At 44.0% G+C, this 26,921-nt stretch overlaps 1 protein-coding gene across 5 annotated transcripts in view; it reads left to right on the forward strand.

The window, feature by feature from the left end:
- The window catches only part of TENM4 (teneurin transmembrane protein 4), a 625,745-nt gene that overhangs the window by 532,764 nt on the left and 66,060 nt on the right, over positions 1–26,921 (forward strand). For 3 of the 5 annotated variants that reach the window (XM_054222439.1, XM_054222467.1, XM_054222449.1), the window contains 6 exons: positions 5,967–6,086; positions 13,630–13,891; positions 19,829–20,096; positions 22,243–22,386; positions 23,404–23,653; positions 26,314–26,334. In XM_054222439.1, coding sequence (XP_054078414.1) covers positions 5,967–6,086; positions 13,630–13,891; positions 19,829–20,096; positions 22,243–22,386; positions 23,404–23,653; positions 26,314–26,334 — 1,065 coding nt within the window. The remainder of the gene's footprint in view (positions 1–5,966; positions 6,087–13,629; positions 13,892–19,828; positions 20,097–22,242; positions 22,387–23,403; positions 23,654–26,313; positions 26,335–26,921) is intronic. The other 2 variants (XM_054222458.1, XM_054222476.1) reach the window with 1 other exon arrangement.

Here is a 26,921-nt window from a genome sequence, read left to right on the forward strand (position 1 = left end):
GGTCAGAAAACCAATCTTGCCGATGAATACTAAAAATATCAGGTGAAGAAGACCCACTGTTTTGATACTGTGAGGTTAGTCTCTGAAGAGACAACAGGAATAAAAATCTGCATCTAGAAGTATTATTGTAAATCTTGATTAATAAGCTCTTTCCTCTGTACTTCAAATACCAACTTCATTAGTCACATCCTTCTTAGGACAATTTAAGTAATGGGTTTTCACTGGAGCATTTCATTCCATTGGCTTTACTGTGTGTTTTGAAGAATATCTAAAAGACTGTAGAAGGTTTCCTGCAAAAGGTTAACAGTTAAGGGCCATACCCACAGGAAGAATCATCAGCATCTCCTGACCCTTCAGTGATGAGACCTTATAAACTGCTTCACTGAGTAGGTTAAACAAACAGAGCAGATACTGTTTCTTGCTGCAGACAACTTAGAATTGACTTTCTCTTATTGAACCCGGTCAGAGCTTCTATAAACTTTGCACTTCATCATCCACTCTTTTTCTCCTGGGTCTCCCACTCCATCAGCTGCTCAGAAGGTTGAGTGGCAGGATCTGTGGCAAACCACATCTGCCAGTGCTAGTTTAGCAAGTCCCCGTTTGGGACTTGGTCGAATGTCAGCGCATTTAGTCCTTTTGTCAGATTGACCCTGGCATTCTGGTGCTCCCCTTATTGGAGAGCTTCTCTGCTCAGACTAATTAACGATTGGTATCCCAGCTGCCCAACATGTGCCAAACCCTTTCAGAAACTCACTTGTGCTATCCGTGGTGGTGTGGGGGATCTTCCTGGATGACTACTCTTTAATTTCCATTTTTTTAATTTGTGTGCCTTTCTTGTTTAACAAGGAACTCTTCAGCAGGATCTTTTCCATTCTTTTTCCTAACTTTAATTCCTTAATTCAGATGGCAGCTAAGATCAGTAGGTAGGTTTCAAGTTTAAGCTTTTCCTACAGCTAAACTGAACGAAAGAAGCCAGGCAGGGACTGACTCAGATCAAGAAAAGAATATTAGGACTTTTTTCTGTGCAGTTAAGAGGCAAGTGGGCAGGTCTTTTTTCTTACAGACAGCCTTTGAGGGAAATACTGCCACGAGCAATGTACTTGAAGGTCTGTATTTTCTGCTGTTTCCTCTTCTTCTTTTGTCCTTCATCTGTCAACTCAGGCATTTTCTCTGTGTCCATGTGTTTGATCACGATGCCCTTAGCTTTTACCTGGCATTCTACCAATTTTTCTATCTATCCTAGTACTTGACTGCCCTGGGGGTGTCTAACATGAGACAGGTGCATTCAACCCAGAATGGACGAGGTACATTTTGCTTCATCCTGTGTTATTATCAAGAAAAAAGGTCACAGCAGCTAAAGCCGTTGAGATTGTGTTTGTAACAAATGACTGTATTTATAGGCACTTACGAGCAAGGTCTGAGCATATCACAGATGAAGTGCCATGAGAATTAAAAATCCCTATGCAAAGGATTAGCAGATTACTACAATTATCTTTCTAATGTCTCTGTAAGGAGGGGACGTGCCTCAAGTGTTATTTTGCAGGTGGAGTACAAAGACCCAGACTAGCCATGACCAGTGTCACACACCAGTCTGTAGCAGAGGAAGAAATGGAACTGAGATCACCTAATTTCATTAATAACGCTCTTCCCAATGAGTAATAACTTTCTAGATTTTCAGTCTATGAGGCTCTGTTGAAGTTTTGCCCAGAGAAGAAGGATAAATCCCGTATATATATATATATTTATAGATATATATTTATCTATATACACACAGACATACATATACACATATGTGTTATGTAAGTACACATATACCAATAAAATATGGAAGTGGTATGTCCAAAGAGATGAAGAGATTTATAGTGTCAAATTAAAATACTTATTAATAATAATTTGACTGAGGAAGGCTAAGCAGTCATGATAACCACCTCCACACATCTGAAACCTTCAGAGGAAAAGGCACAATGACTTACGGTGGAAATATTTTGAGGAGCTGCAGAAATTCATTGGAGTGAGGTTTCCCATGACGCCTATCCTCAGTCAAGGAAAGAATATACATTTCTTGTGGCAAAAGCGGGGTTAGGATGCATGGAATTTTCTTTTCCCAATGAAAATGTTTAGCAGAAGCAGTATTTTTGTCTATTTCCCGGTGCCAAGTGCAGCATCAGCAGAAAACATCTATGAATAAGAAGTATTGGAAGGGCCAATGTCGAAGTTATGAGCCATTGGATAAGAATCAGTATTAAAGAAAAATCTTTAATGTACTCCCATAAAGTGAAATGGCTTCTTGGGAATTTCCTTTTCTGGCTTCTGTTTTAAAGCTGGTTTTGTCTGCTTGAATTTTTTGTCAAACTTTCTTTATATCTGAGCAATGGGAAAGTGAAGCCATCGGTGCATCCCTGTCTGTTTTGCCACTGTGGCCCAGATCTTACCAGGAAGGCTTAATTTAATTTCTTAGGAAATAAAGAATGACTTCAGAAAGCGGTGGTCTAAAATTGTCTGATATGCTATCTGGCATTCTAGATAGCATTTTTACAATGATTTGGTCTTTCAGGGAAGCTTTTATGGACAATTTTTTTTTTTTTTAAAAGAGGAAGAAAAGAAAGGAAAAGTCTAATTGAAGAAGAAAAGAGCAGACTGCTTTTCACTGTAAAACAAGAATCCATGCAGCCTCATGTAAAAGTAGTGAAGGAAACAAACCTAACAAAAATAAGCCAGAAAACAGAGGCAATAGGTGGAATCTTTTAATAATTCAATGGGAAGATGAGGCTCTGGCTATGAGAAATTCAATTGTGTTCAACTGCGGAAAACACTCTGAACTGGCAGGCCTAGACTGATGGAATAAATCTCTTCTATTAACATGAGAGATAATTTTATGTAACTATATTGGGAGACCTTCTAGCGGAGCTGAGCGTCTTAGCAGTACCACTTAACTTGTTTGCAGTGTAATTGCATTTAGACCAAGGTCTTCTGAAGGAAATGGCTGACTAAATTAGCATTAACCAGGTTCCTGGGGGGCTCGATGTGTTGTGGGTAGTCGATCTTGCCTCCAGAAAGGACATCTTGACACTAGAGAAGCCAGCTGCTTCCAACGCACTGTATTAACTGTTTTTCCCAAGCGGAGCAAATTTTGTCACCCAGGGAAGGAGAAGATTTGAGACTGTAATCAGGCAGAGTCTGGGCTTTGGTTTTCCTCCAGTGTCCATCCCCCCTGGTTTTAACCGAATTCAGGTTTCTGTGTGTTGCTCCAGCTTCTTTTTATCGCTGTGGTTTGGGAAAGATGTCCCCTTTGTGGGAACATCTTTCCTTATAGCATGCGAATAAAGCTATTGTTATAGTCCTCGGGAGGATGGTGGATGCAGCTGGCCTTGCTGACGAGCTGCTTCTCTGAGACGAGGTGCCGGCGTGATCCGAGTTAGTCAGCACGTAGATGGAGTGCAGTGCTGCAAAGCATCGTCTAGAATGGGAACCGAGTCTCTTCCTGGAAGGTGGGAGTTCAAATGCATTTGTTACAGCTGCCAAGGCGAGAGGAAGCTCTTTCTTGGTCCATGTTGTGCTGGTGCTTGTTATTGAAAAAATACTTGTCAGTGATATGTAATGGACCAGATGCTTGCTGATATAAAGCACATCCCCCCATTAAGATGAGCTGAGGATTGAGGCCAAAGTGCTTGCAATATTACTTAGAAGTTTGCAACTGCTTGGACGTGTGTTTTATGTAGGACAGCGGGAGAGACACCTGCAACATGTTGTGTTTTGTCCTTTGGTTGCTTTTAACTCTTGGAAAGAAGAAGCAACAGGCGGAAGTATTCTTTTTAGGTTCACAAAAATGTATGATCTTATCTCTCAAGAATTTTAAAACATTCCTAGTCCCAGTGTTGGCTTCAGTATGTTATCAGTAATTCAGAATACCGGGTCCCTCACACTCAGGTCTTAGTCTTCCTGCAGCAGTCTGTGGTGATTCCTCGCCTTTCACAAAATGTGCAGCCATTTGGTGAGAAGCTGAGGGAAAACAGTTTCAAACCCTTTGTCAGTTCTCTCTAAAGGATGGAAAAGGAGATGGGGCAGGTGGAGGGGATCATGGAAAAATCTGGGAAGAGAAGGCCTTGCTTCTGCTCTTAGCTCAGACACATGGTTAGACACGCTCACCTTGTGCAAAATTTCACTCCAGTTGGTGACCTGTTGACTTCAATGGGGTTATTCCAAGCATTGACATCTTGCCAAGCATCTTCCATGGCATCGTCACCCTTTGAGTTATGCTTTGCCTGCCTGTTAGAGTGTGATGTGCATAATGCCGTACCAGAATATTATCTTAGATTTGTAGCGTATGGAAAGCTGAATTAGAGCCTTCAATGGAAGAAGCAATAAAAGTATGAAGAGCATTATTAGCTCCAGAGCTGGGCTCAAGTCTTTTCCAACATGACTTCTAACAAGTCAGTGATGATATATCAGAGGATACTCAGTGACAGAAAAATAATTTCCATTATCTCATTTTCTTGTGGCCCATTCTAAAATTGTATATGAATGCAGTCACATTTTAGATTGCCGACACATTCTGGTAACGCTTCGGCAATTTTTGTTAATATTGGAGCTCTCCATTTAGATCAGTAGGAGTTTTATTTAAGACTCCCTGACAAATGGTCTGTTTTCTGTACTGTGGAATATACAAATAGTGCACCCCTTTTTAAATAGAAGTTATACTTTATCTCGTTGCATTATACAATATCAGATTTTTAGGTGGACTGTAAGAAAATAACTTCATCTTTCCCTGATGATCCGTGTTTATGAAATCGTCTTCACAAAACACTGCAGATCTCATCCTTTGCCTCAGTGAACCAGTAAAGCAACATTTCTCACTTGAAGTGGGTAGGTAGCGAGTGCAGCTGGGATGATTTAGTCTAGCTGAGATCTGGTCCTGCACCTGTAGAAACGTTGCCTTTCAATCTCTGCTCTGCAGCAGGACAGCAGTTAGGAAAATCACTCACTGGGTGACGTTAGCACGCTGACACCACAATTTGCTCTTGCAGCTCAGAAAAATAGTTACCTTCAGCCAAAAATTGGGTTCAGACACTCTTAGAGACTTGTGATGCTTTGTCTTTATAGGAAGCTCCTAAGGTAGCAATGTAGTAATGACTTAGAGGTCTGGAAACAGACTTTGGAGTAAGAACCTAGAAAATCTGTCTTTGGCTTTACTGCAGATTTTCTGACTGACCTTGGACAACTGAGAATCACTCTGTGCTTTATTTCCTCTCTCTGTAAAATACCTATCTTGCGGTATTAATCAATGTTTGTGAAGATCCTTGAAATCCTTAGATAAAAGAGCACATTACAGAGCATAGAGTAATTGGAATAGATGTAGCCTATAAAATAGTGCAATCTACCAAACTCTGAAAGAAGACAGGAAGAAAAAGCCTGTCCTTTTAGCGTGCTCAGTTCCCCGAGCACTTTGTAGGGGAGCTATCTGAACCTAGCAAATTATCTGTCGTGGTTTTCCCAAGCGTGGAAGAAATGAGCCGTCAAGCCTTGGTCAGGGTGTTTCTGTGGCTTTTCTGCCTTAAGCATGTCCATGCGGTGCTTGGTGGGTTTGTGCTCCATTTGATTCTAAAATTTGCTTTGCCCTTAATTAGGGCAATATTGTGAAGACACTGTGAGACTCGGTTATAGCAAATTCCAAAGTGATGTGGCGAACACTAGAGAAGTACACAGTTAATGAAGTAGATGCTGCAGCGGTTGCTTTTCAAGAGTAGGATAAAAGTAAACCTTATTCTAGGTATTGAATCTTCTTACACAACTCCTGAGAAAGTCTTCAAGAGCAGCATCCCACCATCAAGACACACAACATGGCCCCCAGCTTTCCAGAACATAAGGGCCTGGGCTTTCTAATCCATAGGATTCCCAGCCACAGAAGTAGAGGAAAAACCTGAATTTGTCAACAGATTTACTATGTCTTACCATTTTTCTCCTTGCAGGCACGCATGTGTGATTCGAGGCCAGGTGATGACAGCAGATGGGACCCCTCTAGTTGGAGTGAACATCAGCTTTGTCAACAATCCTCTTTTTGGATACACAATCAGCCGACAAGACGGCAGGTAGGGTGTCTTTATAGGATTTACAGTGTTCAAGCAGCACTTACGGCATTATTACCATCAACACTAAAGAGAAACTCCTTCCAAGAGCATATTTATTGTTGATGCATTTTGAAGGTGTTGATGCATTACTGTTAATTGTTATGGGGATGCATTTGGCTGGTGACCAGTGATCAGAGGTGCTCTTCAGGGTTCAGTCTTAGGGCCAGTCCTGTTCAATATATTTATCAGTGGTCTGGATGCAGGAGTTGAATGCACCATTAGCAAGTTTGCTGATAATACCAAACTGGGAGGTGCTGTTGACTCTCTTGGGGGACAAGAGGCCTTGCAGAGGGATCTAGATAGACTGGAACATTGGGCTATGATTAGTGGGATGAAATTTAACAAGTCCAAATGCCGGATTCTACATCTAGGATGGAGTAACGCCAGGCACAAGTATAAACGGGGAGAGGAGCGGCTGGAGAGCAGCCCGGCAGAAAGGGGTCTGGGGTGCTGGTGGGCAGCAGCTCAACATGAGCCAGCAGTGAGCCCTGGCAGCCGAGAGGGCAAACCCCATCCCAGGGTGCATCAAACACAGCACGGCCAGTCAAGAGAGGAGATTGTCCTGCTGCAGTCAGCGTTGGTGCGGCCTCATCTCGAGCACTGTGTGCAGTGCTGGGCCCCACCATTGAAGAAGGTCCTTGAATGCGTCCAGAGGAGGGCAACGCAGCTGGTGACAGGGCTGGAAGGCAGGTCCTCTGAGGAGCGGCTGAGGGCTCTTCTAGTTTGGAGAACTGAGACTGAGGGGTGACCTCATTGCTCCCTACAGCCCCCTGAGGAGGGGACGTGGAGAGGGAGATGCTGAGCTCTTCTCCCTTGGATCCAGTGATAGGACGTGTGGGAATGGCTCAAAGCTGCACCAGGGGATGTTCAAACTGGAAATGAGAAGGATTTCTTTTCCCAGAGGGTGGTCAAACACTGGAACAGGCTTCCTAGAGAGGTGGTCGATGCCCCAAGCCTGGCAGTGTTTAAGAGGCATTTGGACAATGCCCTTAATAACATGCTTTAGCTTTTGGTCAGCCCTGAAGTGGTCAGGCAGCTGGATTAGATGGTCATTGTAGGTCCCTTCCAGCTGAAATAGTCTAGTCTAGTCTAGTCAGTCTAGTCTTATTTTTATTATTAATTGTTATTAACATCGCAATATCACCTAGAATCTTTAGCCAACAATTGTGCAATGTAGTGCCCACGCACGTAGAGAAAAGATGTCTCCTGCTCCCAACAGCTCTGTTCTTGCTAATTCATGTTGAAATGATTATGAAGAAGTCATTAAGATTACGGTTGTGTTAGAGACAAGTGCTTAAAATCTGAGCAATCACGCTCAACCAAAACAAAAGCATTGCAAATTGGGAATGTCTTTCATCTTATCTTTTGTCTGTCAGTGCTAATTGGCTCCCTTTCTTGTAAGAACAAAAAAATGAAACATAAGGGGTTCCAGCTGCACATGCTCTATGTATTGACTACTAACCACTAGCACTTGGGAGAGGATTTATAGATTTTAGCACCTCTCCAATCCACAACTTTCATTAAAGGTTTGACTTGGCCAGAGAGGCTGATAGAATTATAATGAAAGAGAGTAACGTGCTGGCAACGTGTGCTTAGTGCTGCCTTGTTCATGCTTGGGGGTTCATTGCACCTTCTGTAACACTGGTGGTGACTAGGAGGCTTTCAGAGTGATGCTCCACCTCTTGGATGCTATGACATTAAAATCCAAGTAATAAAGTGGCATTCCTGGAAAAGTAGTGATCTCCTTTGGAAAAGGATGTCTCTGAAGCTGGTGCCTTTGTATTGCCAGTAGCTTAGGTGTTACCGGAAAAAGGAGAAAGTCTTGCACATTTACGCTCTTGAGTATCTCTGTCAGACTTTTCAAATCTACTTTGCGTCAAAGTGAGATCCAAACTGCACTCTCAAGATCACATTGCTGTGTGTAGACCAGCACAAAATCTCTGTCTGTTAGAACACATAAATTTGCCTGCAAAATTCCTGGACAATAATGACTGCTATAAAGTTTTTTTCATCTCTTCCCTTGTCATATATACAACACCCAACTACGGTGTGTAATCTTTCATTTAGATTACAAGTACTTTGAGGAAGGGACCATCTCTTTGTTTTGTAATTGTGCTGTACCTAGAACAGAGGGGCTTTATCTTAAACTTCACCTCTAGGCAGCAAACGTACCAGTAAGCTAAACAGAATCACAGAATCACAGAATGGCAGGGGTTGGAAGGGACCTCTGGAGATCATCCAGTCCAACCCCCTGCCAGAGCAGGGTCACCCAGAGCAGGTGGCACAGGAACGCGTCCAGGCGGGTTTGGAATGTCTCCAGAGACAGAGACTCCACCACCTCTCTGGGCAGCCTGTGCCAGGGCTCTGCCACCCTCACAGGAAAGAAGTGCCTTCTCATGTTGAGGTGGAACTTCCTGTGTTCAAGTTTGTGCCCGTTACCTCTTGTCCTGTCACTGGGCACCACTGAGAAGAGCCTGGCCCCATCCTCCTGACACCCACCCTTTAAGTATTTCTAAGCATTGATAAGATCCCCCCTCAGTCTTCTTTTTTCCAGACTGAAGAGACCAAATCCCTCAGCCTTTCTTCCTAAGAGAGGTGTTCCAGTCCCCTCATCATCTTGGTAGCCCTTTGCTGTCTCCTCTCCAGCAGTCCCCTGTCCTTCTTGAACCGGGGAGCCCAGAACTGGACACAGCGCTCCAGGTGCGGCCTCAGCAGGGCAGAGTAGAGGGGGAGGATGACCTCCCTCGACCTGCTTGCCACGCTCTTCTTGATGCACCCCAGGATGCCATTGGCTTTCCTGGTCACAAGGGCACATGGCTGGCTCATGGTCATCCTGTTGCCCACCAGGACTCCCAGGTCTCTCTCTGCAGAGCTGCTCTCCAGCAGGTCACCCCCCAACCTGTCCTGGTGCATGGGGTTATTCCTCCCCAGGTGCGGCACCCTACACTTGCCCTTATTGAATTTCATAAGGTTTCTCTTTCCAGCCTGTCCAGCTCTTGCTGAAACAGGACCACATCACAGAGGTGAGCACTGCTATCCAAGCTCCAGACCTCTGTAATATTTGAATAACTTTTTCTTTCCAGTTCCTGGGTGGTGAAAGGCAAATCCCCCCCATGATGTAAACCAACTTCTGTTGGCATCTGAAGCCAGGGATGTTCCTTCCACATCACGTCCTCCCCAACCTCCAGCCAAGCAGGGGACCCAGGGCCGAAAGCAATGCGGCTGGAGCATCAGTATGCTCCACCAGTCTGCAGAGGGCCGCTGGTTCCTCGTGGCCGGCTGCCAGCCTTCAGAACTCAAATTAGTTTCAAGGAGCTCAGTGCTGCGGTTTGCTGACTCAGCCCCTGACAGATCCTCAGCTCCAAGGGATAAAAAATGAGAGAGATCCGCTGTCTCGGACACGGGAATGTGTGACCGAGTGGGATTCATCTGGAAGCTGGGATTTCTGTCGGCAGCTGCTGGTGGTCACTCTAAGCCCAGACTGCCTGGTGTCAGCTCTTCTGATTTCTCTGTCTTCGCCTTCCCCTCAAATCAATCTGCTGAAACCTTGTGCAGGTCTGGCGCACGACTGACATTCAGTAAATTGTCCAGTTGCACCTCTGAGTCTCTTGAGTCATAAAAATACCTTCCGAAATTGCCTGAGCCACACATGCAGATATTTTCTCAAATGAATGGGCACAGCAGTGCTTCTGTGTGCTCTGGAGGTAACAAATGGACAAGTGAAAGCCCGTCTCTTAAAGAGCATTGGAATCCAGCAACTTCCTCAGGGGTGAGGTCTTCTAAAAATTACCTTGGAGTCTTTAAGAGCATTCAAACTTTAATTGTCAGGGCATAAAACACTTCCCCTTATTTCTAATCCTAGTCTGGCTGCTGATTTAGCATGTAGCATTAGATGCATCTCTTAACCTTCCTGGGCCAGCCAACCAGCCTGTGAAAGGGAGATAACATTTACTTGCCTTCTTTACTGATTGTTATAGCATTTATTAAATACTATGTGTAAAGCACTTTCAAAATCACATAAGGAATTATCGCTATTATAATTTCTATTCTGTGTTTTGATGGTTCTCGGTAATTTTCTGAAGAGAGCGTGACTCTCATCAGCTTTTTCACAGTGCAGTTTTCATGTGATTGAGGCACTTTGTTTTAAGATGTTGATGCTCTTAAGCAAGAAGTGACTCCTCCTGAACTGCAGTCGCAGACTGCACGCATTCCCAGTCCGTGGCAGGGCGCAGTCGTATTGGGTCACTGGACCATCTTTGGTGTCACTCTGGTTTGGATGAAAAATGGGAACGCGCATGCAAGAATTACCTTGTTCCAAGGGTTATGAGATAGCGGCATAAAACTCACTGCCTTTATTATTTGGCATATTCACCATAGGAATATCTGTTCTTGAAAAGGTGCACTGAGTTGCCTTAAACTGATTTAGCAAATCAGTTTATTGATAGCAGGGCAATAACTGTGTTTTTAAAGTAAGGGAGATTAAAGACAGAATTGCATCAGTTTAGCTAGATTGGTTCCTAAGCTGATTTTGTTGCTTCAGGTTTGGGTTTTGTGGGGTTTTTTGGCGTGACCAAGTTTCAAAATGAGTATTTTAAGTAAAATTTCAGTTTCAGAATGGCAGTACGCTGAATATTCCACCCCTGTAAGTGGGTTCACAAGTCTCTGCAAGTAGGTTTCACTCCTATTACAGTACTCAGATACAGCCTCTAATGGTGAAATCCTGATCCTACGTTGAGCAAAACTTTGATAACTTCAAGGCTTGCGTGTGCTTTTAGCCTAATTATAGGGACACAAACTTTTTTCAGGTAACAAGGCATGGAGAGAAAATGACAGATCTAAAACCACTCTCTTGCACGTATGGTTTCTCTGTAAAGCAAAGTTAATAGATGGATCAAAGTATTGGTGCAAACCACATTTTAAAATACAGAATTAAATTTGATTAAACTGGTAGTTTATAAAGGCTGCAAGTCCTCAGTATTCCGTTGTTGTAAGCATAGTGTTAATAAAACAGCGGGAAAGTCTCCAGACTTTCAGTATTGTGTACCTGCCATCACATTTAGCAACTTTGACATGGCTCTCTCAGAAAGACCAAATATATGGACTTCCAGAGCGAAGAGATGAGAAAGCGTTACACTTTTCTCGGTTTTTGGGGTTTTTTTTTTAAGCTTGTTTTGTGGATAAATAGAGAATTTCCTTCTTCGGCCTGTCTCTCCAGAGTCTTTTGAGACAAACAGAAGAATAAGACTGTACAACAAGTATGATTTTTTAGAGTGATAAAAAAGACATCAGAGATCAGCAGCAAAACCAGAAATAAAATTATCTCATTCCTTCAATCCCAAGACGTTTTTGCTCTTGCTAAATCTAATTTCACTAAGGGAAGCTGGGAGGAAGGTGTTTTCAGTTTGGGTTTTTCTGTTTGGTTTTGGTTTTAGCTTTTGTTCAGTTCATCAAGGTGACTTCAAAGCTGCACCCTGTGACTCTGGCAAAAACAGCTCGTGAGCAGCAGCGCCTGCTAAAAAGATGCTGCCTGTCCCTGTTTTCACAGCTGCCGGAGCCTGACGTGGAGGGGATGCTTTCCCTCCCGCGTCCTGTTTTGGGGATGCAGGAGAGGCAAGGATGCTTCCCCTCAGCAGGTTACCATCCCTGACCCAGGCTCAATGAAACCAAGGATTGTTCGCAGAGGAGTGAAACGGAGGCGTTTCCAAATAAAATCTCTTTCCCACTTGCCTAAAAACTTGTTGAGCGTCATCTGCAATGTTTGTTTCTTTCCTCCCGTTGCCCCTTTCAGCGCCTGGATTCATGCAGGGCAAGCTTCTCCCTCCCAGCTGAAGGACTTTGCCAAATGCTAATTGACTGTTAAAAATGTTCTCACATCAAAGCGCAAACGCTGCGTAGCGTTGCTGGCAAGGACCAGCAAGTTACTCGTCAGGCTGTTGGGAGCCAAGCTCCGTAGGTCTGGGAAGCTGATGCCCCGACTTGAGTGGTAGAACAAACATGTCTTTAGCTTTTTAAAATGCTTTCCACTCCCTCCCGTGGACTCAATTTAACATTGTTTCCTGAATATCTTTCTTTTCATAACTATATTTACTAAATGGCACCTCAATCTATCAGCCATAAAAAAAAAAAAAAAGGTTCTCCTGAACGATTGCTTGCCAAAGAATTATTATTTTTTTTTTAGAAATAGTTCTTACCCAGTTTTGCTCCTTGGGGATTTTTTCAGCCAATCTGAAAGCCCTCATAATTAATTTTAAAAATAATTTTAAATACTTTTTTCAGCTTCTTTCTTACCTCGTGACTACAAGGTGCATCAAGTCTGGCTGTGGGCTGTCAGAGTGCTGTTTCTCATGCACAGGGAAGTACTTAAGCACGTGGCTCTTAAGCACATTAGCAGCTCCCCTGAAGCCAGCGAGCTTATTCTCATGCTTAAAATCCATGTCATACACTACTGCCAAGCACTGAAAGCGAGAAGCAGGGATGAGAAAACTGTCTTCCTCTGAAACACACATTTGTCAACACAACTGAATAGATACTGAGGAAAAAAAAACAACAAAGAAGTAAAAACGAGAGGTCTTCAAATTGTGCTGAAATCTCTTCCTTTCACAGTTAACACCTCTTTTTTGAGTCTATACATAGTAGATACATCCTGTGGTACTTCATAAACTCTCCATCTCTGACAAGATGTGAAATGTAAGTGCAAATCTAAGAGTAACACCAAACCCTATTCCAACATCTTTATGTTAAGGGGAGGAATATTTTCCTTATGGAGGCAACGTCCTTTCATACAGCTCTGGAGGGCTGTCTGTTAGCCCGACATAATATTATCCAACATTAACGCAGGCAGAAAAGCCACTTGTCTGGAGGTAGCGTAGGACAAAGTTGCAGACCATAGGCAGTAAGTTATCTATCTGCCCTGCTCTGGAGGATTAAGAGTCAAAAAAGACTATGTGCGGGGTGCTGTGGTAGAGACGCTGCCTGCGTGGTGTCCATTTCTTCCCACCTGCCTAGCATGGTGCATCCATGACTGGGCTCCACGTCTTCCCTGGGCTGCATTAGGTATTAGTCGGGTTAGCAGCGATGCCAAGGCGATTTATATGGTGGTGTGTCGGAGAAACCACTTTCCAAATCGTTTATTTCATCGTGTGAATTGATCCAATCTGTGACTGCGTTTGGGTGATAAACACTTTTTTTTTTTAAAAAAAAGTGAGTATGTATGGTCAAATAACACTAGAAAATCACTAACAAAGATAAACTTTTGTCTCAAAAAAAGGGATGGGTGTGTTTTTAATATAAATGAGGACAACATGTAAAGAAGCTGAGTTTGTGCTCCTGCCTCTGCCACTTGCTCTTACCCAAACAAAGCCTCTTTGGGCCGTAGGTTTTACACTCGTAAAATGTGGCTGATAATATTTCTTGCAGTTGTTTTTCTGGGGGTCCTTGCTAGGGAGTTGTTACAAACAGGCGGGGTGGTGCTTGCACTAACTTTGTATCCCATCTCTTAAAACAGCTTCGATCTCGTAACCATTGGTGGGATCTCCATTATCCTGCACTTTGAGCGGGCTCCCTTCATCACCCAGGAGCATACGCTGTGGCTGCCGTGGGACCGCTTCTTCGTGATGGAAACCATAGTCATGAGGCACGAGGAGAACGAGATCCCGAGCTGTGACCTCAGTAACTTTGCCCGGCCCAACCCCGTGGTCTCTCCATCCCCGCTGACAGCTTTTGCAAGTTCCTGCTCAGAGAAAGGTCCTATCGTTCCTGAAATCCAGGTATGAATCATCTGAGCCGAGGAGAAAATAATCCATCTTCTTTCTGTGCTTCTTTTGCCTGCTTTGAGACACGTGAATGCAATTGTTCTGTGTCTTTCCCTATTCCCCTGCTTTGCTAAAATCACAGAATCACAGAATCACAGAATGGCAGGGGTTGGAAGGGACCTCTGGAGATCATCTAGTCCAACCCCCTGCCAGAGCAGGGTCACCCAGAGCAGGTGGCACAGGAACGCGTCCAGGCGGGTTTGGAATGTCTCCAGAGAAGGAGACTCCACCACCTCTCTGGGCAGCCCGTTCCAGTGCTCTGTCACCCTCAGGGTAAAGAAGTTCCTCCTCATGCTGAGATGGCACTTCCTATGCTCAAGTTTGTGCCTGTTACCTCTTATTCTGTCACTGGGAACCACTGAGAAGAGCCTGGCCCCATCCTCCTGACACCCACCCTTTAAGTATTTATAAGTGTTGATAAGATTCCCCCTCAGTCATCTGTTTTCCAGACTGAAGAGACCCAAATCCCTCGGCCTTTCTTCCTAAGAGAGCTGTTCCAGTGCCCTCATCATCTTGGTAGCCCTTAAATGAATGATTCTGTGCTTGTTGCACCATTTTTCAGCCGTTTGCCAGGAGCTCTGTCTCACAAGCACGCAGCCAGAAGGTTTCTTTTCCCTTATGCCTGAGAGATGGAGGCAAAGCGCTCATGGCCGACAGCAAAATCCTACGTTGGCTCTGCTTTGCTTTCACTTCCCATCCGCAGGAGGTGGGCTGGGACCCCCATCTGGCCCACAACAAGCCTTCGGGCAGCCCTTTGGCATTCAACATGCCCAACGCGAAGCCAATGGACCTCTTAACGCTCTGATGCCTTTCTCCTGTTCACGAGCAAATTTCACCCACCAGGCGTGATGGACCTGGGTGGTGGAGCATCAGGTGTGAAGTTTCTCAGGGTTTGAAGGCATACACCTCTCTCTACAAAGCTGCTGAGATGTGCAGTCAGCCAGCAGACAGCTGGCAAGTGGCCAGGCTGCTGAGCAGCTGGGGTTTGTTGCATTTCATGACATTTGGGGTAGGTGAGGAAAGTGAGAGGGTTACTTTGAATTTCTCATCCCCGTTTTCCTTTTTTTTTTATGGAAGATCGAGTCGGATAAAGTAGTTTAACAACCTGCTGTGGATTGGAAATATTTTGCCAAAAGGAAAGATGGGTTTTAAACTGAATTGTCCAAGCAACTGAATTGTCCATCTTCCTTAAAAATACTCACTGTGGTAAAATACATGGATGTAGCAGCATTCAAGCTTTCCGTTCCTTCTGGGTTTTACATGCCAGCATTTGGCATTATTAGTGACAAATAATAGTCTGCCAAGGCAGAAATAATAACAAGCGTAGCAAGAAATTATCTGCTTCCTACTTGACTCCATTGGAGTTGCAGTAGCATGAATGAGGAACGAAGGCACTTTCTATCTTCTAATTTTGATACACCAGGTACTGAACCCAGAAACAAATAAAGCTAGTAGCGTCTTTACCTTTCCCTCTGGACTAAAGCCTGTGATCCTTTTTCACGCTAATTTCCAATTACAGTCACCATGTTTGTCCCAGCATAATTACTAATGAAGTCCCATCTCTTGTAATGCCCATCAGATTGCAAGTTCTTGGTTCAGTTTTCACATCTCTTGTTTCCTAAACCAACAACCACCATGAAAGGTAATGTTCAGCGCTGCCTAGGAAAAAAGCAAATATCTGATACAGTGAAACTATAATCATAACCTCACTCGTTGTGTAAGATACTTGTTAGATTGTGTTAATTATATTTATTTGAACTAAAACATTCTAAAACTCCTCTTCAACGAGAGGGCGTGTCTGTCTGTCGACTGTGAAAGCAGACAGGGATGTAGATCATCAGCAATAGTTTGATAGAGTTTCTTGATGACAGATCATAGAATCATAGAATGGTTTGGGTTGGAAGGGACCTTAAAGATCGTCTAGTCCAACCCCCCTGCCATGGGGAGGGACATCTTCAACTAGGTCAGGTTGCTCAGAGCCCTGTCCAACCTGACCTTGAATGTCTCCAGGGATGGGGCATCTACCATCTCTCTGGGCAATCTGTTCCAGTGTCTCACCACCCTCAGCGTAGATGTTTAGTGCCATTTGAAATATCCTGCAGATATTCTGTTTGGCCTTCAACTGCCAATGATCCCCTTGTCAGTGTCCTGCATTATATCTGCCAGCCCTTTGTGAATGTCACAGGTAACTTGAACATCCCAAATCACACTAGACACCTGTAGTTATGGAATCTAATTGAGATCTAAGTGGGAATCATTTTAAGATTATGGCACCTAAATAAGCTGTTCGCACGGAGTCATCTGGATGTGTGCTAGATGTCTGAGCTCCCATTAAATCTGGCAGAAACCTAATCAATATCATCAGCGGAGCCTACAGACCAATTAAGCTGGCCATCTTGAAGGTATCTAGTTCCCACTGACAGTATCAGTTAGATCTCCACTGACTACGATTGATGCTTATGTGTCTACCTCACATGCACACACTTACATGTCGACCTTTGGATTTAGATGCCTTAAACTGGAATTGAATCCCACTCTTAAGTTTACGTGGCAGCACCAACCTTCTAAAGAGCCTGTCTCTGCCCATTGGCCATGAAGACACCTAGAGGAGTAGTTCAGAGGAGACTCCTAATTTTTAGGTTCCTAAGTTTAGATAAGATGAATCCTGTACATCGTGAGCAGTACTTTTCCCACGTGCCAAATGATGGAGCTAAAACCTGTAAAACAGTATTCCAGCTCAAATATTGACAGTTGAAGATTAATGAAGTTTGTGGTACAGGAATATACAAGAGAATCTGATTTTATGGCAGAGTCCTGACTGTACTTCAGTACATAAATGGACTACTTTTCATTCCTATACTGGATATATATACAATAAAAAATAACCTGACTGTCAGTTTCTGCGGCTGCATTTTATAATGCGCAGTTTTCAGTAGAGAAATGCTAAATATAAAAGGTGTGAGCACATAGCCAGGAGGAGGTGACAAGTGGATGGCAGGGCTGGGAAAGGGATTTTAACAAGTGGGCAGATAGGAACCACATGAGCTTCAACAAATAAATGCAGTGTCCTCTAACTGGATTAATTCCAAAGAGCAAATAATACATTTTAAGTGTTTGATTCAGGTGCCTAAAGACAAATTTGGTGCCATTTAAGATGCCCCGAAGTGTCCCTTCAGGCCTCCGTCTGTAGCTTCAGAAAGGCAGAGATCTCAAGAAGGTCCACATCAGATCTGCCGTCCCTTTGCAGAGGTTTTGGATACCATCGAACATCTCAAAAGCACTAGGTGCCTATGTTAAGGCCCCTGATTCAGGCCCTAAATGCCTTTCTTTCTCAATATTCCTTCTGACCATCAGATTAAAAAAAAAAAAAAAAAAAAAAAAAGATTGATTGTTCCTTGCCTTCTCTGCTAGCAGAGTGAAGAGTAGCTGTAAGAGAAACGTGTTACCCAGCACACAGAAACAAGATTTTCCACATTGTCTCATGCAAAGAGTGGAAGAATTGCTACTAACACAAGCGTAGATCAACACCCAGGACCGAATGGAACACGGCAGTGAAAATTGCTAAATTGTGCAAATCCCTAGTAAGACTGAAGGACCAGATCTTCAGCCCGACCAGCCTGGTGGCTGGACCACTTTCAAAGAGCAGATTATATCGGTTAGGCTGTGATAAACTCTTAAGAGCACTAGACCTTCACAAGGGCCCCAGACACGGCATATGAATTTATTCAGTCCAAACAGCAATTATCGAGTAGAAATAAGGGCACAATTCAGCTGTCATTACTTTTGGTGCATTCAGAGTATTTTAAAGCTTATTTTTTCCCTCTTCTCCCACCAGTGTCCTACTGGGTTATATTCCTCCCATCAATGCCCTGCCGTGTTGCCAGTTCGGCACTACTGACAAACTCCAAATGCATTTCGGATAATCTGAATTACCATTTGAACCTGCTCTTCCAGCAGGCGCCTTTAAACACGGCCCCTCGTGCTGCTCAGCGCCTCGGTACTGCTGTGCTGACCCTTTCTCCGGAATGGCAGACAGCAGAGACAGATCATGACAGAGGGAAATAATTATTTCTGACAGGGATTTGAACCAGACATTGCAAATAGTACCTCCGTGACAATTATTTCTGCCTGGCTTTTTCCTAGCGGGGGTTCCATCTGAAGACAGATCTGATACAAGGGACCACCTTTACTCCAGCTGGTCTCTGGTTGAGCCTGGTCCCAGCCCAGCTTGTTGCTGAGCTCATAAAATATATTCTAAAAATCATGGGTTTTCCCAGTTCTGTCATTTTTCAGCCTCCTAAGCACTGAGATATGTAAATTGAAAAGGCTGCGTTAGAGAAAGTAAATATTTATGAGCACGGTGGAACGGTGCTTTAACTTCTGGATGTGTCCGTTTGTCAAGCGCTGCAACGCTCAGAGGCTGTAAGTTATCACTTGAAGAAGCGGTGGGCCTCGGATAATAGCTTAGAAGAGGTCTTTTCAGGGGGCAGATTACAAGATTTGTCGTTATTTATAACGCTAGCTGGAAAACTTGTAAGAGATGAGCAACGTGTCATGCCAGGGAAATTTTGCTGCTCCCACAGAGGAGGAGTTGAGTAAAGGAGCCAGGAGGCCTGGAGGACACCAGGGTGGCTGTGATCCCTTCCTGAGGGGTGGATCTCTTGACCCACCTGCCTTCGAGCCTCCGTGCCTTTAGTATTACGAAAGCCGATTATTGCTGGGGAAGTGTTTTCACAGCTCATTTAGGGTCCAGCACACCAAAGTGGTGTCAGAAGTGGTGCAGAAGAGAACGGTGCCAGCTGTGACCTTCTGACACATCCCATTATCAGGCCAATTTTTCCAGCTCACTGCTAAGCTTCTACCTTCGTCTTTCAAACTTTGCCAAAGGCTGCCGGCTTGTGCTGAAAATGTCCATGTCGAGTCCTTACCTAAGAGTGAAATTTTCTGGAAAGTAACAACTCTTCTTATTTTTCTCCTAAGATTTAAGAAAGAAATGCCCTTTTGTAGCAGTATTTTGCATGGGAGAACCAGCATGGTGTCGGGGACACACTTTGTAGAACTTTACAGAAAATTTCCCTGCATTTCTCCAACTAAAAACAAAGACATTTCAAGATCTGGTTATAATTTAGCAGGTAAATTAGCTGCAAATATCATCTTTACTGAGACTTCTCTATTCTCAAAGCAGAACAGGGGCAGGCAAAACTTTCCCTGCTCTTTCTCCAGTCTTTTGTGAAATTTCGTACTGGAATGGAGACCCGTGAGATAGAGGTGGATCAGGCAAAGAGGGTCAGAGCTGAGGTAGGAGAGGAGCAGTTTCAAAGGAGGAGAGATAGGTAAGTCATCATCGAGGGAGGGTGGAAGCAGGATTCACTAATGACTTGGAGAGAATGGCAGGTTTTGATCAGGGCCAGGGAACGTCCATAAGGATACAGGCCAAGTAGGGCTTGATATTTTACTGGGAAAAAGAAGCCAGGGTACAAAAATTAGCAGCCATCGAAACCAACCAAATAGAAAACAGAAGCTAAACTGATGGGATGGAATAATCTCAGACCCCAGGCTCCTTTCACCATGGGTCCTGTGAGTCCCACTGTAAACACTGACTCCTGGGACTCCTTTTAACAGTGAGTCCCACTGTAAACACTGACTTTAATGTGATACTTCAGTCTCCCGTTCTCCCATGTAACAGAGATGGAGAGAGGGGGGCATTCCTTGGCTTCCACAACTAACCCTATAAATTACATATATGATTTCATACTTGATGCCTAGTAGGTGTGCTTTTTTAGACGTGTCTCCCAGAGCTTTTATAAAGGTGTGTTTGATAAATTACAGCTTCGCTGCCTTTTCCTGTCTGCTCGCTGCTGATTTAACACCTCCTGGATTGCTTTTCCACAGGCTCTACAGGAGGAGATCAACGTTTCCGGTAGTAAAATAAAAGTAAGTTACCTGAGCAGTCGCACAGCTGGCTACAAATCAGTCCTGAGGATCAGCATGACCCACCCCACCATCCCCTTCAACCTCATGAAAGTCCACCTCATGGTGGCCGTCGAGGGACGCCTCTTCAGAAAGTGGTTTGCAGCTGCTCCAGACCTGTCCTATTATTTCATCTGGGATAAGACAGATGTCTACAGCCAGAAGGTGTATGGGCTCTCAGAAGCTTTTGGTAAGTGACCCCGGGGCTTGTGTCTCTTTTTAGAAGCAGCTAAGAGGCAACCCACAGACCTTGTCCTGGATCGGTATGGTCCAACTCCTAACGCATAAAATGGTCCCTGATGGTTCCCTGCTGTTTCCTTGGAGAGGATTGGGCCCAGCTGTTCAGACAGCACACATTTCCCCAACAGATGAATATTTGTCTGTTCTCTGGCTCATGGCCCAGCACATACACCCTGAGCTGCTACCATCATATTCATAGAGAAGGAATGAACTGGGACTAGAGGTGTTTGGCCGCCTCTCACCCATAGCCAAAAGCTGTCAGCACTGCTTTGAAAGAAATCCCTAGAACTGAGCCCTGATCTCCGCTTCTCCTTCTGCCTGACCTTCAGGATTGCTCTAGTCTTAGTTTCCCCTTCGTTACCCATTCAAGAAAGCCATCCCAAACTGGGGCATGATGGTCTTCTCCTACTTTGTACGTTCATTTACATCTGCAAAAGACTTAGAAGCTGCAAGGCAGAGAAAGGGAAGGGTCTGCGTACTCAACGTGCCACGTCCCCAGCAACAAGCATTATGGCCCGTGCCACCCACTCTACAGGGGCAGAAGCTAAAGCCCGTGGTGGGGCAGGATGTGCTGTGGACGTGCGCAAAGAGACACTTCATTCCTCTTCCTGCTGCCATCTCAGGCCTCACCCAGTGAGCCCTGTGTGATGGTGCCAGAGGGAAGGGGGAACTTTGAGTGTATACTGAGCAGAGGTGGTGCAGCTCTGCGGTGATTGCTTCCCATCCGATCAACAACCAGAGGACAGTAGTTACAGGTGTTCAATAGAATCTAGACTAGACCCCTCAGGCTGCCAAGGAAATGGAACTCTTGTTGACAGAAGGGTGGTTCGCTGATGCCTCGTAGCCCAGCTGAAGATAAGTCTCTCTAGAGGAGCTGTAGGGTGCCTTGTTTTCTAAGAGGAAGAATGGGTGCCTTCCTCTCACTCAGGCTCAGCTGCCTCGAGTAGACTGGATGATAGAACCTGCTGAGCCTTACCCAGTTTGGAGACCATACTGAGGAACGTGTCCTGGTAGTGCGTCCTGAAAGACTACGTTTACATGCTCTTTAAGATGCTAGATTAGCGGTGGGGTCCCAGAGTGCTCCATGGTGCAGCTCTGCAGCCCCAGAGTAGCAGCTCTGAGGACATCAGCATTCAGGTTTTCAATATTCCCCACCTCTAGAACAGTGGGAAATATCAAGCCTTCATTTCCTAAATTACATCTTCCTCTGATACTGTCTGTTTCTGCAAAAGGCTATATTTGATGGGGGATCCTGAGTTCGCTCAGTGCTCAGCACTTTTCAAGGAGGCTGGGAAACTTGTAAGATCAGACCTTTATTTTTATCTAGTGGGAAAAAAAAAAGAGAGCTATGTAATTGCTTTTCATTTGTGTAGAACTTGCAGTTCTGCTCTGCTTCAGCTGTTAGCACTGAAAAGATCACGTAATGCAGAAGAAAAGCAGCCCAATGAAACCGGTCCTGCTTCTTCTGAGAAAATCATAAAGGACACATTATGCTGTCAAAAACACGATTTTCCTTCTACGGACATCATTTTACTCTTAAGCTACTCCAATGTGTTCCGCAGAGTTACTCTTGAAGGGCGCTGATTAGACATCATGGCAAGCAAACCCTTTTGAGATTAACAATGACCACAAGTCAAACTGGTCCAGGACGGCTGCCTCCGAGGGAATTGCTGCCCCATGCCTCATTTGAATAAGTCTTTAACTTCCAGGAAAGGCCATGATTTTTAGCAAGTTCCTGACGTGCAGTCTTTGATCAAAAATAGTAGATAGGAGTAAAATGCTCCCATTTAGTAGTCCAGCAGTGGCTTACGCTCTTGAATACCCATTGTTTTAAGATATGTCTTTATAACAGTGCCTTTTAAATATTTAGCACATTTGCCCAACATCTACAACTGTGTTGACCTTTTTAAATGCAGGATGGCCTTTAAAGAGAAAAATATTAGGACCCTGCATTACAATGATGGCATTTTAAATGACATTGGCAGTTGCCTGTAGAAATGCTCTTACCCCTGCTCAGTTGAAACTCTGTGTGTGCTGACTGTGCGTTTCTGGGTTACTAATCTTGGGGGGGTCTTTTGTTTCTCTCTTGTTCATAGTTTCAGTAGGTTATGAGTATGAATCCTGTCCTGACTTGATCCTGTGGGAGAAGAGGACAGCTGTGCTTCAGGGTTATGAAATAGATGCTTCTAAACTTGGAGGATGGTCCCTGGACAAACACCATGCCCTCAACATTCAAAGTGGTAGGTTTTCTGTAACACATGACAGGAAGAATGCGGTGTTGCAAGCCACAGTTGCTTCTTATCGCTAAGAATTCAAGAAAACGAAAGGAAAGAAACCCGATCAACACATATATTCTCTCATGTATTTTACTAACTAGTTATTTCTAGTAATCTACATTTAGAAGCAGTTTGGTGTGTGTAAATGCAAAAGAAGCTGGCCATCATGAAGCAGTTGAATGTTGGCGTGTCTAATTTTGTAATGTCTTAAAAGAAGGGTATTAACAAGGAAAATATTCCTAAAACAACAAGGGGGAGCCTATTCAGGTTGGACCTACTGAGCATAAATCCACCCAGACACATCCTCCAATGTGAAGTGTACTGCGGGAACGAGAGTCCTCATGGGTCATAAGGGAAAATGGAAGGTGCCGGAGTCCTTGAAGGCTGCTCAAGACTGCAGCAGGGAGGCCTGAAAGCCGATCAGAACACGTTCAAAAGGTGGAAGCACTGTGTCCCTCTGGATGAGAGCAGGGGTATGGGAGCAAACGTCTAATTCAGGCCACAGCACTGCTGAAAACACTGCACTTACAGGGAACAGAAGAGGAGCTCCTCTAAAGCTTTGCAGATGAAACGTTTCTCCAGAGAATGCACCGTGGTCTTTCTGTCCCTTACCTTTCCATGAGCTATTTCATTTCTTTTTTTACCTGGTATGCTGCAAATTACAGGGCAAGGAGGGACAGAAAGGGCAGGTAAAAATTCATGAGATGCTGAAAAGTGTATTTCATTCAAAGGTAAAAAAAGCCTTGTTCTCCCTACATACTTTTATTCTGCAGGAAATGTAATGGGTCTATAGAGAATAATTACTTCAGATAACAGGCTCCTCATTTGAGCCCATCACAAAAAAATATTATGGAAGGTGATAAACCTCCTTGCTACTTGAAAAATTCCCCAGCTGGCATCCAGCATTGCCAGCTTGGGCTCCCTTTGGTCTCAGTTTCCCTGTCTCTCTTTAATTTCCTTATTACTGTTTTCTCTCTCTAGGCATCTTGCATAAAGGAAATGGGGAAAACCAGTTTATTTCCCAGCAGCCGCCTGTAATTGGAAGCATTATGGGCAACGGCCGCAGGCGTAGCATTTCCTGTCCAAGCTGCAATGGTCTTGCAGATGGGAACAAACTCCTGGCTCCGGTTGCCCTAACATGTGGGTCTGATGGAAGTCTTTATGTTGGAGATTTCAACTACATCCGAAGGATCTTTCCCTCTGGCAATGTCACCAACATCCTGGAGCTGAGGTACACTGTGCTGAGTGTGGCCATTATAATTATGCCCTTAAATTCTGCAGAAATCCTATGTACCCAAAAGGAATATGAGCAACTCTTAAAAAAAACCCACAGCAAAACAGAAAAAAAAAAAAAGCCGTCCAGATTTGCCTCCTCTGCAACTCTGCTGACTTTGATTTACACCAGAGAAACACAGGCCTAACAAGTTCTTCCAGAATTGAATCACACACAAAAGATATTGACACGTTTCTGTGCTGCTAAATCAAACTGTGTTGAGGCCTGCCTTTTGGTGTAGATAGGCACCAGTGGGAATTCTTAAAATTAATAATGAGCCTCTGAGATAACCTAAACTTGGAAGGACACAGCACTGATGATGATATGTAGAGGTTAATCAGGACAGATGATCATTCATAATTAAGACAGGGTGATCACCTAGGGAGTCACAAACTGGGTTTTTGTAGTTGTTTTTTTAGAGACAAACCTATCGACCCCTCTCAGTTCCCAAATGAACAGCAGCGTCAGGGTGAACTTGTAGATGGATCATCTGAAAGTAAGTGAAGTGTTTCTGTAACCCCAAATAACAAAGGAAAAAAATATATTAGGAGAAATAGGGAGGATTGTGAAGGAATTAAAAACATCCATTAAAAACAAAGAAGGGGAGGGAAAAGTATAGATTTGTCACAAGTTCTGGGGAAAAGACATAGATTGTGACTGAATCAAAATTTCGAATTGACCTCACTGGGGATATTTTTCCTACCTAAAATTTCCACAACAAATACAATTACCCATTTCAAAGCACCAGGGCCCGATTCTGAAGTCTGCGACCACATGAGACTCACTCCAGGAAAGTCAATAGAGTTAAAGCAGTGTTTGTGAATGAGGCTTCTCTGCTTGAAGGACCTGACCTAAAGTCCTGAGAGGTCAATATGAGGTTAGCATGGTAGGAAGGTTCACATTCCCATTTACCTCTCAGGATCTGGACTTGAAAGTGAGAATCTTCCGGAAAGAACCTCCCTACTCTGCTCAGATTTAGTGTCCTGGCTCCTGAGGACAAAAGTAAGGCTCCATTTCTGCAAGGACTCCATGTGGAAGGTTACTAGACAGCTTACTAGAGGAGCAGGGTCCCCTGTAGCATTGCTTTCTATTCCTATTTGCCCCACAAGGCCACAGGTAAAAATGAATGAGCTGATCTACAGCAAAATTGGTGCAAGATCCCGTTAGTCCCTTGTTACAAACACACCACAGTCATTAGACCTTGCTGAAGGTCCTATTTAGCACAACGAACCATTGTTGTAGATCATGGTGTATGAGAAAAGTAACCCAGAAAGCCACAACAAGGCTGGCACTTACAGAATAACTATCTTGGCATGCTCAGAGGGCAACAAGGAAATCAGGAGGAATCATTGAATTTGGAAGCCCACGGTGAGATATTTACAGTCACATCTCAGAGGGCTGGGGGACCTTTTGAGTAAATAAGCAAGAACCTGATTCTTGCTGTTCTATTACATGAGATAACGTCTCTCACATTTGTAAAGTGGGAAGCTGGGATAAATCTTGAGACCTGGTCCACGTTAAAGAATGTAATGTTCTTCCAGTGCCAGAAAGTTATTTTAACGACCAAAGGTGAGATTTCCAGAAGAGCCTAGGTGATTTGGGGCCCAAATCCCACTGCAACTGAGTGGGATTAATATCTCATTCCCAGAAGTACAATTTTGAAAACCCGATCCCTGTTTCATTGTCAGTGTAAATACCAGACCCAATGGAGGTTTTGCAGAGTATTTCCTGATTGGAAAAGGGAAAATTGGAAGCCTTGACAGAGTAGCCTTGCTGGCTTTTGTGTAGAGCCACAGGGTTAAATTTACTCCAGAGTTAAATCTGCCGGAACGATTGCTGCTTCATCTGTGCAAACACTTAGGTTACTGGATCTAATAAACATTTCTTCACTCTGGTGTGCTATAAAGTAAGTGGGTTCAGATGCCGGCTGACTAAAAGCTATGGAGGAAAGCCGTTGCTTTTGGACTAAATGGAGTTTGCTTGTGTCTTCTCAAATCAGCATCTCCTTGGAGATAAACACCCTTGCTATTTGGCTTTTGGGGTTTTGTTTTGGGGAGGAGGGGGTTGAGCGTAGTGTTCTATTGCAGAGAGAAAAGCAAATGCATTGTGGGTCGCAGATAACTGCAGCTGAGTATGTAACTAGACCCATGAAAAATGTCCAGCTCGGCATAATTTCAGTCCTCTGGGCTGGAGTTCAAGAGGTTGTGGCAATGAACTGCCACCCATAACTGTGCAACTGTTAAGTTACCTTTGTAAATCACAAGGTATTGCTTTCCCTGAGAGCGGAAAAAGACTGTAAAGATATTTGCATCTATATATATTTAGCTCAGTACTGCTCTGAATGATAAAGTCTGCCTGGTCCTATCTCCTGCATAAGAGAATAACTCCAAGCAGGTGAGATCACACTTCCTTTGTGATATGCAGCGGTACATAAGTGAGCTCACTGCCAAGTAATATCTAATACAAAATATATCAGTGTCATTCCAGCTAAGTCTTTATTTATTATTGCATTGTATGATACAGTTACTGTCAAGTTTTCAATCTGCTAATAATGCATCGAACTGAGCTGCTAACACCTCATTCTTTCTTCTATTCCCTGCTTTCCTGTCTTCTGTCAGAAATAAAGATTTCAGACATAGGTAAGCCAACCAGTGGAGAATTCTTATGCCGCTCCCTGTCTTGTTGCATGTTGTTACACAGTGAGCCACAAGTGCCATTTCCAGATGATTCAATAGCAAATGAAGCCGGCGTGATTAAAACTGGCGGAGGCAATCAGTCATCAGAACTGGGAGCCATTAATCATGGAGCAGAGTCGCAGAGACTTCCGCGTGAGCTATTATAGCTGTAGACAGGGGAAGTATAGACACGAGAAGGAGGGTAACAAGAGGAGGAGGGTGGACGGAAAAACGGGTGGGAATTACCAAAAAAAGTAAAATGGGGACAACGTCAGGATACAGGTCACTGGAATAGCTATGATGGAAAAATAATTCTCATGTGGTGAAATGTCTTCTTGTTGAGTTTGGGGAGCATAAGAGGCATAACGAAGGGCCAGACGTACCCCAGCATTGCCCATGTAGGGAGGTAAGTTTTTGTAACTCAGGCTGAGCTCTTCACAGAGAGCCTTCGCATTATGTGAAAGTATGTCAGGCTCAGGTAGGAGGTAGTGTGACTCAGAACGTTAGCCAGGAAATGCAATAAAAAAGAGAAAGAGTAGTGACAAGAAAAC

The sequence above is a fragment of the Rissa tridactyla genome, chromosome 1, assembly GCF_028500815.1.
Source record: "Rissa tridactyla isolate bRisTri1 chromosome 1, bRisTri1.patW.cur.20221130, whole genome shotgun sequence".
NCBI classification, from domain to species: Eukaryota; Metazoa; Chordata; class Aves; order Charadriiformes; family Laridae; genus Rissa; species Rissa tridactyla.